Source organism: Anopheles moucheti, chromosome 2 (assembly GCF_943734755.1).
Source record: "Anopheles moucheti chromosome 2, idAnoMoucSN_F20_07, whole genome shotgun sequence".
Lineage (NCBI taxonomy): Eukaryota > Metazoa > Arthropoda > Insecta > Diptera > Culicidae > Anopheles > Anopheles moucheti.
In genome coordinates, this window is record NC_069140.1 from 28621588 (window position 1) to 28638928 (window position 17341).

Consider the following 17341-nt stretch of genomic DNA (forward strand, 5'->3'; position numbering starts at 1 on the left):
CATAAATTGATCAACAAATGCTCTGCTATAAACGGCGCATTTTGGCAGCTGGTCTACTCCCTCTTCTCGAGTGTTGACTGCCCATTATAATAGAGCTTGGTTTAGGCACCAACATATTCCAATACCATTGGTTCTAGTGACTACTTAACTTCAATGTCTATAGCTTGTCACCCGGTAGTGTATTTGGAAGCGGCGCCGGGTTAACAAAACAGGACCGGTCCAAAATCCCATGTAGATCCCTCGCCATATCCGCAGGTCTTGATTTCTTGATTGGTTGGTGGTGCAATAAAACATGAAGGAGATACGCTTTTTGACTTCCATATCTCGTTGAGATCACCCAAATACCGTCACCAAACTCAGCAGAGATAGCCAACACATGTCAGGCTAGCAGTTCTTTCTTCCTTTCTTTTTTGATAAATGACTCCTCTAATTTTGTGCCAGCAATTCCGAGGTGGTGTTATGCTATGGTGCGCTATACACGAGAAAATGCGGAATATTAGATTCACTTAAAAAAAGCGAAACAGAAAGCAGTTTTATTACAGCACAATTAACTTTTCGATTCACCCACGCCCAATGTCAATATGGTTCATTATTCATTTTGCCCGCAGGATAAATGCGCGGCAATGTGTCCCCGTCGGCTCATCTTCAAATGGGTTAATTAAACGAATGATTAAGAAGAATGTCAAAAACCAACCAACACAAAAAAAGGATAACCCATTATGTGCAATAATGCGCAAATGATACATCTTTGCTTTCTTATCGCTCGGTGCGGTGAAACTTTCGCTCGCTCGATCCATCGGTGGAACCGCGCGTTGATCATTAGGTCCATCCGCGGGTGAAACGGTTTGCGTTTGACCTTCCGACCGGTCCTTTTGCGGGTATGCATTGCCTGTAGGTGCACTATCAATGGAGGCAATAAAATTGATTTATTGGGCAACTAATTGGTGTGCAATTCGTACGGGATGGAAGGAAGATGGCTGAATTTGCTAATGACATTAAGAATATCTCAGTGCTGGGTTAATTTGTTTGAATAGAATACCTTATGAAAATAGATTATTTACTAGAATGGTAATGTTTTAATGTATTTTATGATTTATTTCGTATCATAATAATACAAAAAACCTCCTCCATAGCTCTAAGATACAAACATCCATCTGGTACACTGATGACTGAGCCCAGTTTTCCGTACTCACCACATCAACCAATAAGAAAATTGTTACCGCGAAGAGAAGCAAAGCTTTCCCCTTCCTTGCCTGACTTCCACTGACCTTGACGTACGCACACACATCAATCTTGATCAAACAAGCATCATTTGGAGAGACCTTCTCGAGGCCATTTAAGAAGTGTACCCATCCTTCGACGTGCAGGATGTCTTCCAGGCGGCGGCGGTTTATTTGCAGGACAGAAAAAAAAAACACAGGAATCTCCATACAGGTCGCAACCGGTAAGGTGGTGCGGGGATAATAATCACGACGTAACGAGATCCCAAAAACTCCGCCTATATTATTCGATGATCTTGCGTTGTTATCGCAAAACGGTGCGCTTGTACGATTTATTTATTTTGCAACGCACCGTTCAATGGTTTCGTGATTAAGGGCCATCATCAATCGCTTGTTTCTTGTGGGTAAAGTGAATTTAAAAAAAAAATATTCAAAAGAATTAAACTTTGAATACGTGTAAGCGAGGCAATATGATTAACTTTATTCACTTAAACTTAACTTTAAGGACTTTAGTGTATATCAGTACTCAGCAAGCAACATTAAGGATTTAGTTTGGAGAAGAATATTATATACAAGGTAATATCCAAAACAAGTGTACTGTCAGATAATTGGACCGTCTGCTTATGTCGAAAGAAAGGTAAATTAGTGTAAACAACCAAAAAAAAGTCGATATTCCTTCCAGGAAAGTTTGTCGTACACTACTTGCCCGACAGCGTTACCGCAACAACAAAAAATGAATCAGGTATGCATCTTGGCCCCGTGGGAATCAAGGATGCATATGCTATAACCATGGCAACAAAACATCGTACAAGCCGGCCGAACTTCGACCGCCTCAAAACCGAGTCCGTGTCGATTGCAGTTCAATGGTCGTTTTATTGGGTTCGATAATGTTGCCGTTGTCGTTTATTATTATTTTTTTGTTGTGTTTGTGTGTGCCTTTAAAGTCTTTCGGGCCAACAAATTCACACTGTATCCCCGGTAATCGAAAGTATAATAAGCGAAAGAAGCGAACGGGAATAGGCACGGACATGCGTTAGCCGGTACTTCACCGGGGTATCCTCTCGAACAACCTCCCGAGATGAGTGCGGTACGGGACACAAGATTTTGCATTATTTTAACGCGCCCTTTCGCTGCGTTTCGTTCACCTACGGAGTGACCAACAACCGTAGCCCAACGGAACGGTTTTCGACATCGGATGTTTTGGCTTAACGATGGGGGCGGAACCATATCGTGTTGGAGACTGGAGCATGCAGCGCATAACTTCAGCGCCCCCAGGGAGCAGGGATGCAACGCCGGATCCAGATGGGCGTTGGACAGAGCGTTGCAACTTCGCTGCAGGAAGGTGGGAAAAGTAGTCCCAGAAGTCCCGTAGCGGCCGTTCCTCCTCATTGCCCCCCCGCTCCCATCCCAAATAGTCCATAGTGTCGTGGAGCGCTTGGAAGTTTTTCGCCGGTCTGCATCTGGCCATTTTCCATTGCCATCGTCCCACCGCGGTGGGCGTAACTGGGATCGACAAAAGGCGAAGTTGTGCTAAATTGTTATTATTTTTATTGCTGTCTTAAGACAAAGTGTAGTCTCACGATTCCGCACGGTACGACGGATAGTTGCCCAAGCGCAAGCGATGGGGAAACATATTTCATGCAAACACTTTAGCAGGTATGAAAATTGTGCCCGCTGCCTCGCATTGCTCGCATCGCCTAGGTCGAGTGGAAGGAAATGGGAACTTGCAGTCGTTAAATGGGGCTGCTTTGCTTCCTTTTTTTTCGTTATTATTATTTTAATCTTTCCCCGCAGTTTCTTCCCTATTCTTTCCCCCCGCCTTTAAGGACTTTAATTTAGCTCCATCGTCACCCGATCGGTGGTGCGGGGATTATAAATCCTTCGCTTGACGATCGCCGATCGGACCGTGAGACGTCTTTTTCGCACCATCCGGCAGACCACTTTTTCGCGCAATCTGTCGTTCGCACCGGCAACCTAACCAGCGTGTACCCATATTCGCCCAGAGTGTCTGAGCGCGAACTTAATCACCCGGCCAGCCCCCAAAATAGGGGTAGATGCCGTTGGGACTCCTTTCTCCCCGTGCGCGCGGCGTATTCGGGGCGATTATGAGTTCGTTCGATCGCATAAACTCTCTCTCGCTCGTGTGGCGGTCTGTTTTGTGTGTGTGTGTGTTGTTTTTTTTTGTTATTAAACTTTGTTATAAATATTGCTTTTCCTCCTGCCGCAGGTGAACTTTGAGTTTGGCTTGTTCACCCTTGTTCATATCGTAACCAGCGCACAATGTGTATCGTATGCTTCCATTCGTTTTTTTTTTCGTTTTGTTGCAAACCCATCCCATGCAACGTGCAACGCGGAAGGGAAATTTGTGCTTATTTCTTACGCCGCGGCGCGTAGTTGCGCTTGATCAACTTGTAAATGGAGAAATATGAAAAGGGCGCGATTAAAGACGTAATGGCCTGTACATGATTCTTGTTAAGGAAAGTGATTATAGACGAGCGAAGCGCAAACAAGGCAAATGGTTTTACTTTTAACATTCTTTCAATCGTGGTAAAATCGAATTTTTGAGGTACTAGGTATCGAAGACTTACTAAACTACTGGACTACAATACTGTATAGCTTACTAGACTAGATATATAGCAACATCGGTGACAATTATGTGGTACTGTTCTTGTGTTTCAATAGCTCTTAGCTTCTAGTTAGAAACGACTTATGAGGTCTTTTCAGATCTATGAAATTCTTCACTCTCACTTTGAATTCCCGAGTTTGTGTCTGAATATCTTGTAATGAGATTAGTTTCTCAATCAACTGTGCGTTAGACTAAACTTGCTAACTTATTTATTTGGCGCAACAACGATTTCTTAGTTTTGGTCTGCTGCAGGAGTCCTCCAAACCGTTCACTGTCGAACGCCGTCTTTAGCCAATCCATCATGCTGGAATTTCTGGCGAATCAACGCCATCGCTCCATCTCAATTTGAGCCTACCACGCCTTCTCTGTGTCCATGTGGACGATCTGTAAGGGCTTTACAGGGCTGGGTCGTTCGATGTCATTCTCATGACGTGACCAACCCACAGCAGCCTGACCAGTTTTATCAGCTGTACGACTCATAGAGCTCATAGAGCCCGTCATTGAAGCGGCTCCTCCAATGTCCTTCCACACATACGGGATCAAAAATCCTTTCGAAGCATCTCTCGAACGCGACTAAGAAGGATTCGTCAATTTTGGACAAAGTCTGTAGAATGAATGTGCAAAAGACTGTAGAATATCCGGTGGGCGGGCAGTCAGCATCCCAAGCACGTATCTCAACATCAACGTTATTGTCAGTGCTGACTTTTGACCCAAGATTGGTGAAGATTTGGACGACTTCGAAAGTGCCCTCATCTATTTGTACGACGTAGACTAAATTAGAGCTTCTGAATTAGTGTGCACAGCTCTAGAACAAACGTTTCGAAAGGACTCTAAGAGTTCGCTCCATGATGGCTTCTATCCTAATAAAGAAGTTCTAGGAGTTGTTAATTGGAGTTAGGTCTTACTATCACGCAATTGATTTAGACTCACCAGTCTGCCAGTTTTTTGGGGTCTTGAGGCCAATGAGGTAGCTTTTTTGTTGAGTCTTCTTTAAAGACATCTTCATTAAGTTGACATGCAAGAAGATTTTAACTGGACTGATGGCGTTGATCCGTCCATCATTCTGGAATACACTACTGGCAGAAGGCGTCGGCCATTGTTCGCTCAACCATATCCAGAGTTAATAATTCTGCTTTTTTGTAACTCTCTTCAAGTGTGAACTTGATGGTGAAATTACGAATATGCCACTCCGGATGCTGAGTACAACGAATGACTAATACAAATTCATTTATAAAGGTGTAATTTTGCTTCATCAGTCCTCATTCTCTACTCCAAGTTCAAGATATCACTCCAAATACCTTGCCATTCCAATTATGTAAAGTTTAACATTGTTGATAACATCGCACCGTTGGATAGTATCGCTATTAGCACGTTTGCTATCAGATCTCTAATTGACGCACACTGTGTCCCATCTGCCCGAATGCAGTTCCATAGTTCCACTACACCTTAATTGAATAGCCTTTGCGAATTTTTGCGAACTAACCAATCTAGAAACGTACGAACATCTTAACGATGCAGCAGCAAACACCAGAGTTGCATCAATCCAACCCGCGAAGCCTTCGTGCGATGGCATCAGCACGATTAGGTTCGGTTCGTTTATGGCCACTCGCAGCCATATTCGGGGAGGCCCCTCGAGCGCAACAGCTCTACTTTCGATCACAAGCATTATGATGATGTACCTTGAAATTAAATAATTACTTACAATCCGTCCCAGACGCGCGGGGCTGTGAGCAGCGCGCAACAAGCCCGATGGGACGGCACGATGAATGCGTCCGGAAGGGAACAGCAATAACTGCAACAGATTTTTTTTTTGAAGAAAAGTGCAAGACGTGCTGAATCAATATCGATATTTCAAGCTACATTATCGATGCTTCATTTTCGCCTTGGGCAGGTGATGGAGCGCAGTGATCGGTGCGCTGCGAGTGAAAAGGTACAATGCCGGGTAGGATATTTTCATTTTGCTCTCGCAGTGTGTGTGTGTGAGATGTGTTCATTTTTTTTTTCATTTTATTACTGTACACCTCCCACCGGAGGGCATCCCACTCGCAAGCACACGCAAGCAACCGAAAACGATAACGGGCACGGCCGTCATCCAAACACAACACGACGCAGCATCGGTTCAGCCCGGCACAGACACCGCGTATGGCAGCGTTCCATCGCGAACGTCTCCGCACACGGCCTCCGGTACGTGGCGTGGCAATGGTGGCAGAACGGCAGAAAATGCGTTTTCCATTTTGTCTGGCTGCCCATTTTCATCTTCCACGCCGGCGTGTCAGCGGGGGTCAGTGCCAGCGCCGTGGCGAAGGCCGCCACCCGACCGGACCAGTACGGGTCCGGAATGGTAAAACGACCTCGAGCCAACCAGCGCGCAATGCATCAGCGTAATGATGTTGCATTATTATGCTTTGGCCGGCGCGTTTTGCGCTCCACTCGTCTCTGCCTGTGCCATCTTTTTTGGGCATTCCGGTATGGGCGGGTGGGTTCGCCGAGACGGTTCCGAAGCGGAAGGTGTTCTTTTTTGCTGTTTTTTTTTTTGTTGCACACACTCCCCACGTTAGCAGCAGCTTTGATTCTTCCAGCGACAGCATAGCAGGAGCAGGCGGGAAGGGCAAACCCATTTATGTGTGTGTGCTTGGGCCCTTTTCTGCGCCAATCGGCACTTGCCGATTTGATGCAACAAACAACGACAGCATGCACACGCGCGATCGGTTTTTATTATGCTCGGTGGCGGTTTTGAGTGGTAACCATTACCGGTGTCGTTCGTATGATCACTTTATGCTCTGTACCGTACTCTGTTGCCCCGGAGGTTGTCAATTCTACATCGCATCGTTCTAAACCAAGCATCTGATCAATCATGATGCATTGCGCTGGAGTAAGGAGTAAAACATTAACCCATATAAACTATGTTTTATGCAAAGAAAATGTTGCAGAATCAGAGTCAAGTAAAGGTACTCTCAGGCACAACCAAAAAGAAGAAGCATCTCTCATAAGCAAAAGCATAACTGATGGTCATACCAACTGCAAATTGCACCTCCCGCAAGCATATCCTCCATTGTTAAAATGTGTGATAAATTTCCACCGTGCGATATATTTTGCGATCGGCGCGAGGATGGAAAGTTCACACGGATTTGACCGATCGTTGCATTAATTGCTTGACCTTTGTGGCACACCATGCACACTACCACGCTCAACCGGATAGCCCTGCGGCTAACCGATTCGGTTCATAAATTATGAATCGCGATATGCGGCACCACATTTGGGGGTTGCAGGATTGGGAGGGAGGAGGTTTCTTTGGCCACCTCGATCTTTTCACGCTACCACGCTGAATGCGCGATCCGGTACGATCCTGGCAAGGGTTGTTACGATTGCAAACGAGGTGTTCATTTCCCATCCAAATGCCAGCCCAGTTTGAAGTTTTTGCGTTTGCACGAGAAAGTGCACGGACATGTGAGTCTTCTTAAGGGTGTTTTATTATGATTCTCACCTTTGCTGGTTCGTTCACACAGGTCCTGTTTAGCAATCCTGCAATATCGCGCTATGCTCAGCGTTGGGATCGTAGGCAGGAATGTTCTTGGATATTCCTTCGCATAATGTCATTCACGTTTTCTGTTACCAAAATTAAACATTGAATCTTTAGAGAACTAATCTTGGACTACACATGTACTTGATATAGATTATTGTACTATTTTCAGCGATTTTTTCGTTTTATATAATCTTCAAAATAAATTAATGGCTCTTCTAAATATTACGAAACATAGCTCGTTATAGTGACGCGGCCCATTGGAATGATGGTGGAGGCGCCGGTCTTCACACGAACGGACCGGACCAAATTCCCTTCCGGACTAATCCCACGTAGCATGGCCTTGACTATCCGCGGCTATGGGGTAAAATAAGTCTAGTAAGCTACAAAAGGCAGGCATGACCTAGTAGGTTGTTACGCCAAGAAGAGAGATAGAGAGAGAGAGAGTTCGTTGCAGTCCATTAAGCTCTGCATTATCCTAAATTGTATCCGAAGAAAAAATCCCATCTCTTACTAATTAGGCCCACACACATTGTCAGTATTTATTCCAACGGCGTCGTGTGACGTTGAAATTCTTTCCATTTTCCTGCATCACTTCGCCATATGTTACCGTACCGATACCCCAGGCAGGATCACACGCAGTCGTCAACAGTAGCTGCAGACGGTTGAGATGTTGACAAACTCAAATGATGCCGAAAATTTTAATTATGCTTAATCGCTGTCACTTGGCTTGGTTGTCTTGACGAATGTATCTGACTGTGAGGTACAGCCGGCGGTGGCCAATTTGTTACGGCTGTTAGCGTATCTGTAGCTTTGGTAAATTATGAGAGAAGAAACTAATTTTTGTAACATTTTTTTATCAATTGGTGATGAATACTGACCGTCAAGTAGCATCAAGGGTAACGCATTAGTTGATGGAATGTCCGGCTTGGATGGAAACATCTGGACACTGCAACCGAATAAAAAAACTCACGCGTCAAGTACTCATGTGTGAGTTTAGAGTTTAGAGTTTTATTTTACTTGAATCTTTTTTCTAACTCTTTTAAGATAGACTCCATTCGGTAGTCTTGCGCTGCTCCAGTAGTTCAATAGCTTCAACTTGCAATAGCTTATGTTCAATCGCAGTTGCTCACTATTTATATCGACGTTTCTACTCAGTTTGTTCACGTCATCTCTACTTGCTCGTTTCACACTTTTTCTGTTGATGTGCACTCACCGATTTTTATGCGACTGGTTGTCTGGTCTTAGACATGACCACAGGATCTTCTCAAATATGTTGCATAAGATTGAAATTGTGCACGATCGATGAAGACAAACGATCGGTTTGAAGTAACGTAAAGTAAAGCGTTGAAATTGAAAAAATGGCATGCGCTTTGCATACTTTCGGGCGTTTGCATTGCAGGGCTGCTTCAAACCAAATCGGTTTCTGAATCTTTACATTTACCCGCTTTAATTTAACGATTCAACGTGGCAAATGAGCTTTTCTAGATAACATTAATGTTTTTAAACCAGGTGTGCATTCAAGTTTTTAAAAACTGTTGGAAAAACATATAATTGAGCTCAAAACATTGTATTAAATTTCGTACCATCAACCCCTGCGTTTGGGAACAACCCTGTGCTCCTGACAACTGGAATGTCAAAGTCGTAACGTCAAAATAATCAGGCGCTGTCAAATTGTTTTGCTTAAAAAAAACAAAAGACTTTTTCTTGTTCCTTCGGCACGGAAAATTATTTAATGGCTTCGCTAAAAGATTGGGACGTGCTCCGCCTATCGACACTGATCACAAACGTGAATGCAAAACTATCGGCAAGCATAATAATCGAGCAGGAGTATCAGCTATTGTGCCTAGTGCGACAGAATGATCAGATATTGTTCCGGTACATTGATGGCCACGGCGAAGTGCACCTGATGCTCCTGTGTTGGTTCGCTGAGAATCAGAAGAAAATTCAGGACGTGTGCTTCGATAACGCTGGTAGCCGTTTGTTGGTGTTTTGTAAGTATTTGCTTTCTCCATTACCACAACGCGATCGATTTGAACAGCATTCTGTTCGGCTCCTGCAGGCTATGACAACACGCTGCACATTGTGCCAGCGCTGGCAATTTGTGATAAATCCTTCGAAGATGGTAAACGGGCTCCTGAGATTACCTCTTTCATCGTCCCCTTCATTGGGCCGCATGAGTGCCCAAATCCCCAAACCTGTCCCAACAATTCGCACAACAATCATCCACAGGCAGTGTCGTCGCACCGTTCGTCAGTTGCTTCCGAGGCTAGCCTTAAGGGTACGGGGGCGAGCGGGGGCAGTCCTGCGTCGGAACCGAACGTTATCTTTGACGCACCGACGATTAAAAAGTCCAGCTCCAGCTACACGACGCACAAGATCGATGAAATCTTCTCACTCAACAGTATCTACCGAAAATTATTTCTTGAGCAACTGGAAAGGGCCCGCCAGGAAGAGAATGCAAATCGTAGCATATCAGCCACCGGAACCGACACTCCGATCGCGATGCAAACGATCGAAGATTTCTTCGCCGATGGGTGTCAGCTCAAGGAAGGTATGGGTATGACCGGGGAGGCAGCATCCAAGTCATCCACGCCGCAAGAAACGTTCTCCATTAGTTCCAGTTTGGAATCAACGGCATCATTATCCTGTCCGTATCCCACGTGCTGCAGCTGGTGGAAAACGCTGGCCAACGAACCGCGAGCTATTTTAGGCTATTCGGACGGTTCGATATGTGTTGTAGGTAAGGAATTGTGTGATCGATCGCTTTCATTGAGATATTCTTAACGTGTCTCTTTTCCTACAGGTCTTATGCCAAATTGTTCCTTCCTCGGGGACACCAACTGTGAGCGTGGATCGATCGAAAAGCTTATTATCTGCCAGGATAACAGCATGGAAACGATCAGTCTGATGATAAATACCTCTACCAAAGAGCAATGGAAGCTGCTTCTGGAGCAAAAATCCATCAAGTATACTTTTCCCGGTGCCATCACTCCGACGTCGGTGCAAGATCTGAAATCAGAGCTGATGAAATCGCTGTCAACCGACGGTACCGATAGTGATGATCGTTCCGTACCGATAGAAGACTGGCAAATTGTACTATCTTTACCAAAGGACGGTGAATCGGCTGGTGGAAGTCAGCAACGTCAACCCGCTTCAAGTCTGCCGCAAAACAGCGATGGTGATAGCAATGATTCGAGCCCTAACAGCTCGGAACCACCCTCGGGTGATGATTTCGAGAAGGTAGAAAACGAATCCGCCTTGGACGGAAACGACAAGGCAGGACAGCAGCAGGGCGCCCTGCCCAAACTGTTTCCTGCCGCCAAAGCTCGGCTGCTGTCGTTGCGCGATCTAGGCGCGAAGAAAATTGGCACGCTGAAGCTGAAACTGTCGGAAAGTCGAATCCGTGCGAAGGAACGCGAAAAGTACAAGGAACAGGCGGCTAATCTGGCTGTGATGGAACTGCCCGGCATGTATCCGGAAATTCTTACAACCCCGGCAGGTCCGTACTTTGTGGTGCAGCATTTGGATGGGAAATATCTGCTAAGTGCGCTCCATTCCTACTCAGACACACTGTCCGTGCACCGTATGGACATTAGCCTGATACCGCTTCACATCTACAAGCTGCCGAATCAGTGCCATACAACGTTGCTGACCAAGAATGTGCTGTACGTACTGCACAGCTTGCCGGCGGAAGAATTGATCGACACACCACCGGAGGGACCATCGGAAACGAAATTGGATGGAAATAATTCGCCGGATGAAACAAGCAGCAGCATAACTGATACGGGCGTACCGAACACAGTCAGCGTTGTCAGTTGCAAGATAGCTGCAATGAAGATGGGCGACGATTGCGATTTCAACGAGCATTCGCTGTTGGGTGTGTTTCGTTTTCGGGATGAGCGTGTTCTTGACATTCATCGTATGTCCGCTTGTGGTCAGAAGATGGAGAGTGCCATGCACCCAACGGGGACCGCCGGCTCCGATGCTGATCCACAACAGCCAACTGGCTCGAACGCTGCGGACGCGAACGAAGGCAGATCGATCTTCCAGAAGTCGGCCATTTCAAACTATCTCCGAATTCAGCGTGGATTGCGTATGGAACGGAAGCTGGATATGTCGGAGCAGCAGGTGATGGCAGAAGAATTTCCGACCATTGAGTTCGATCAAGCGCTGATCGTTACCGATCGGAACCTGTACTCGGTCGAGCTGGCGGAAAGTGGGAAAAATTTGTTCCTTAATCTCGCCCACAAGAATATTTGGGCTGCTTGTGAAGATTTCTGTGCTACGTTCGGTCTCCCGTTGGCAAGCTGTATCGAGTACGCCGGGGATGTCTTGTTGCGAAGGAAACGAATTTCCGAAGCGCTGATGACATACAACGTGGCCCGACTGTCACCGATGAAGACGGCCCTGAAGCTGGCACTGGCCAATGAAAGCAAAGCGCTGATGAAACTGTCCGCTATGGCGTTGCGCAACTCGCACATTATCAATAGCCAGTTCCTGATGCACGATGTCATGCGACAGCTGGTCGATGAGGCACACCTCGGGAACGTTGTTTATGATTCTTTGATGAATGTAAGTGAGTAGTGTTTGCTTGGAAATATTAGCTAACTTTATCTTGTTGGTTGTATTTTTCTTTTAGCTTAATTCTCGAACCACTCTGAAACCCATCAACACCGGAGCACAGTGTAGCGACTTTTCGTACGATAACGATGACGTAATGCTGGATGTGCAGATTTCACCTTCCGACCAGTTCCATCTGTCGAATCTGATGTTTCTGACGCTTTGTGAGCGCTGCACGGTGGATAAGAATTACATCCCGCTGTGGAACTATATCGTCACGAACAGCAAATATCATACGAGCTTAGCGTGCATAATGCTTGCCCACGGGAAACTCTACTCAACAGCGGTACTGCTTGCGATGACGCGCGGAACCTGTCTGGACGTTTTCACCTGTCTCGTAGGCACCTGGGAGCAAACGATTGCCGAAACGCCGGCAGCAACACCGGCCGAAACGAACGCGTTTATGTACAATCTGTCGAACGAGCTGTTTATGGAGTGTTTGATCTATCTGCAAGACTATACGATCAACTACTTCCAGCTGATACGCAAATATCTCGACGTGTTCGATATCAACGTACTGGAACGTTTGATCCACCAGCTGAACCCGTTCCATCCCGTGTATCGTCCACTGATGCATCGACTGTCGAACCACGAAAGTACTGCGAAGGAACCGTCCGGGCGACATTTGCTGTTCTTCTGCAAGGCACTGATCGAAACGTTTCTGGCCGTATCGATACGGGCTCAGCAGTTGAAAATGCACCACGACGGATCGTTCCTGAATGCGCTCAAGCACGTACGGGTGCATCATGAGGAGCGTGCGGTCGAGATGCGTTTGGCACGGTTTTCACCTATCGCAACCGGGTTCTTTCATTCGGCGGCAGTTGTTAACCATGCGGCATACATTTGGGGCTCGAACGGCGTTAACTGTGCGCTTAGTCGTACCGCTCTGCAAGGGGATGCGATTGGACCGAATGGACAACCACCGGCCCTTAGTTTCTTGCGTCAGATCGAACTTGATGTGCTTGCTGTACAGTGTGGTCGGCTTCATACTCTGTTTCTCACCAGCAATGGAGTAAGTGGAAGGAACAATTTGTTGATTAGAATTTTGTGGTAATTTTTCCCCATTTACTTCTAGCTGTATGCAATGGGAGCCAACAATCTGGGTCAGCTCGGAATCGGCAATCATGTGATTAACGCACTTCAACCAATGCTCGTGAATGCACTGGATGGAAAAGGAATTACCCATTTCGCTGCCGGACAGTATCATAATGCGGTTGTGGCTAATGGATTATTGTATACTTGGGGGTAAGTAATAAGATGTCCGTTTTTAATCGTGTCAAACAAGTTCCAACCATTTTAATATCCGTCCGCAGATGGGGCGTATTTGGACAGCTTGGACATGGCACGGTGAACGATTGCAACAAACCAAAGATTGTGGAATTTTTCCGAAACAAGGTATGCCTGTTCGATTCGTTGAGAGGTGTTTTTTTCTCATATATTTCACTTTCCACTTTCAGAAAATTCTACAAATTGCGCTAGGTCACGCCCACACTATGGTGTTGTGCCGTGGACAGCAAGAAACTCACAGCAGCCTGTATGTGTTCGGTTCCAATCATTATGGACAGTTGGGTTTGGGACAGGAGGATCCATTTGGAATAACTGTTGACACGCGCAATGGAAAATCATTCTTGATCTCGCTCGTTCCACGCAAAATTCTGCTAGACGAAGAGATATCAGTTATCAACACCAAACTTTTTGTGAATGTAAGCAATGCGTCGATTTTTTTTTCTTAAGAAATCGCATTCATATCTGCATCCTTTCAGCTCGTCTTGACAACCACAAACAGGCTGTACACCTGGGGTTCTTCACCGCAAGCGTTACGTTTGGCCACGCAGGCAAGAAAGCGGGCAAAATCCTCCAACACCGGCAAGAGCGGTAGCTACTCAAAGTTCAGCTCCATTTTAAGGTCGGCATCAAAGTTCCACACAACGGATCCAGCTTCAAACGAACCGGAATCTTCCTCGGCGGAACACAGAGCAGCACAACCGACGGAGGACGATTCGGGCAAGGAAAACGGTTCCGCTTTAACTGGTGAAGAATCAAGTAAGAAGGAGGAAGTAGGCATACAGGCAGAACAGCAAGTCGACAACCAGCAGTCTGACGATGACACCGTCGCAGGACAATCAGACAGCAGTATTATTATACCGGAGATAAAGATAACTGACGATAGTCCGGCGAGTAATGAAAAGCTCGCATCGGCAAATGAGTCGGAAGATAAAGCGGCTGTCAACTCTGGTGACGAAGCAATGGAGCATCTTTTCCCATCGTTTGTCGATACATCGCTGGTGGAGGGAAGAATTGTAAAGGTAAGATCAAACGCATGCGGGAGGAAGAGGGTGACTGCGAGGGTTTTAATAATCGTGTCACCATTTACAGATTTCGAGCGGATTGTATCATTTTGCGATCGTAACAGAGGACGGTTCCATTTACACCTGGGGCAAGAACATAGAACGACAGCTGGGTCGTGAAGGTGGTCGCAATGAGGTGCTGATACCGACCCGTCTCGAGATGGTGGACAATGTGGAGCACGTAGAGTGTGGTGCCGATTTTACCCTCATCATGACGAAGCAACATCTGGTGAAGGCTTGGGGCAATAACAATATGGGCCAGTGCGCCAAAGAGATCAATCTCGATCGTACCGGCATACCGGGCAAGCTGGTGCGCTTGCCGATCTCGAACCGTGTCGTCCGGATCCCGGACAGCTCCCAGTTCATCGAGGCACCGTACGAGGTGAAGCTGCCGGCAAACGATGGGCTCGGATATGACGAGTCGCTACGGTTCCTGAAATCGATGCCGAAGTTTAGGCGTTCGTTCGTGATAAAGAGTATCCTGGAGAAACAGATCAGCAATAATATTTCGACAATAAGCTCAAGTCTGAACGATGTCAGCAATGCCGAGGTGGACGATGTGGTAGGTGAGCTGCCGGACCCGTTGGGCGAAGGAAAGTTGCTGGGGTTGCAGCTGCAGCAACATCACGCGAACAGTGCCATGTCTTCGTTGCAATCGGTTTCGTACGCTACATCCCCGACGTCGCTGGCTTTGGATGATGAAGAGGAGGACGAAGAGGATGAAGATGAAGATGAAGATGAGGATGGTGATGCGGGCATGGCTGAGCAATCGGCGGGTAGAGGAACTAACGGTGGAGCGGATCGCTCGATGGATACGTCGCGTCTGTGTAACGAGCGCCATTTGCTGGGCAATGATTTCATTCACTACTGCCTGTACATCTTTCACGGTTTGTACAGCCAGGACGATGTGCTGGAGTTGACCAAGCGTGGATCGGAGTATCATATCCGCATGCTGATGCTGAACTACGATTACGTGGAAGCGTTCCGGCTAATACTGGAGATGCGCTCGTCGTCACTGTCGTCTTCCGCGTCGACTGCGGCGATTGCCTGCCAAACGCAAAACATGGTCAAAATTTTCGAGTACTTCACGAAGGACTCCAACATCATACCGATGGAGATGGGCAACATCAAGTACTTCATCTACGAACTGTTCATGTTCTTCATTCGGCACAATTTAAGCGTGGATGTGCTGGAGGAATTCTTTCTGCGCAATCTCGACTGCTACCTGGTGCAGCTGGCATCCGTGCTGTACTTTAACAATTTGAACAATCTGCTAACGTCGTCGCGTTTGGCCGCGACCGGTGGTGCCGGAATCGATACGGAGGTGCTGGCACTGGAGCGTAAGCTGCTGGACAAGTTCAACAACAACAACGGCAATCCATTACTGACCGGGGAACTGTTTGGGCATGGGGCAAGAACATCCGGCGGTCAGGTGATGCGTAAGCTCGAAAACACGGACACTATATGTAAGGCCTTGAGCACCACGTTCAATGTTACCGTTTGCCAGAAGCTGCTGGAACACTTTGACCGCTTCAAATGACTATACGCGTTCGGTGTCGGTGAGCTGGAACAGGACGTTCAAGAACGAGCACGCTAGTGGGCGATTACTCCCGGTACCGTTCTAACCGATGGCTCTAGTTCCTTCTCGCCTTTCCTTTCTGTGCGCTGTACGTACTGAACGAATTGTGCAATATTTTTTTAAACTTTCAAATTTTAGGCACGCACGGTGCAGCAAAACGATTTCTTTTAAAAAAAGCGAGTGGTACCAGACAAAATAAAAACAAATCATACATTGATATTAGTTTGTGATAGGAAAGACACTCGCTATGCTCAGTTATGTATTTGTTTTCTGTTGTAAGTTTTACACTATTCTCAGTACCCGATCGCGTAGCAAAAGACAACTCGCGAATAAGCAATGTACGGTGAAGCGTTTTGGTTAGGACGAATTTTAATGCAATCATTTTTACAACTTTTGAAAGTAACAACGAAACGTTTTCGATGTGACATCTCACCAATAGAAGGAACGTTGCAGGAAGGTTGCTCGAATACAGGTGCACGGGAACAGTGCCAGATTAGTGTAATACGCGGTGTGAACGCACAATGATAATCCTATTAGTGCTGTATTGACTGTTTCGAGAATTAGTTTGTACTCGTGGCCTATAATGGTACTTTTGAAAGCAAATTTTTGGCCCTAGCCACCCTGGCGAACTATTTATTATCGATTTTTTGTACAACTTTATAGGACGATATCTAACAAAATAGGCGCATTAGTGTACGTTTGCCGGTTTTTGTTTCCTTTGGTACGTGTGCGTGTGTGTTCATCAAGTGTTGTCTGCGGATGTTTTGTTTTCGCTTATACAACGTACGTTAAATTATTATCTTTCCCACCAACGCAATCTAAGATCGTCGGACGAAAACTCCACAACACATCAATCGAATTAGACTAGCATGCATCCTTTTAATTAACTTTTTTGTTGTCCTATAATTATCAACCCAAGTTGAAAGGATGCACAACGATCGGCCGGATTAGCAGTACTACATAATTAACAAGTTAAGATAACTCACTATGCGATCGGACAAGCTTCGTAGTTACACAACAAACAAACAGACACAAAAAATATGTAATGTGTCTACTTGACATGGTACACTAATTACTGCTCTGCTATATTGTTTCAGTCGCAGCGCGCAATCTGATTAACTTCGTTTGATGTGTGCGTTGTGTGATGGATGATTAAGCATCAGTTGAAGTGTAATTAAGAGGCCACGCACATTTTGTTCGCCATTTCCCCAACGTTTTATAAATTATCAAACTATCAGCAACAGAAAGAGAGAACATAAAAAAAATTAACAACCGTTTCATTATAATCCAATCTTATGTTAATAATTATTTATCAAAAGCTACGGTAATAAGCAGTAGATAAGCACATTAGCTGTAGCACATGCTTCAACGTAGACGACACAATTTTCATCACAGTGGCAGTTCAAGCGCGACACCGCTATTCAG

At 46.0% G+C, this 17341-nt stretch overlaps 1 protein-coding gene across 1 annotated transcript; it reads left to right on the top strand.

Annotated features, from left to right (window-relative positions):
- The first annotated feature begins 9101 nt into the window (after nucleotides 1-9101).
- Nucleotides 9102-16593, top strand: LOC128304343 (uncharacterized). The gene is made up of 9 exons (XM_053041524.1): nucleotides 9102-9360; nucleotides 9429-10109; nucleotides 10173-11941; nucleotides 12009-13001; nucleotides 13065-13234; nucleotides 13303-13384; nucleotides 13447-13692; nucleotides 13753-14295; nucleotides 14366-16593. Exons 1-9 carry the CDS (start codon nucleotides 9102-9104, stop codon nucleotides 15875-15877), a joined length of 6255 nt encoding a protein of 2084 aa, XP_052897484.1. The 3' UTR covers nucleotides 15878-16593.
- Nucleotides 16594-17341: the final 748 nt, after the last annotated feature.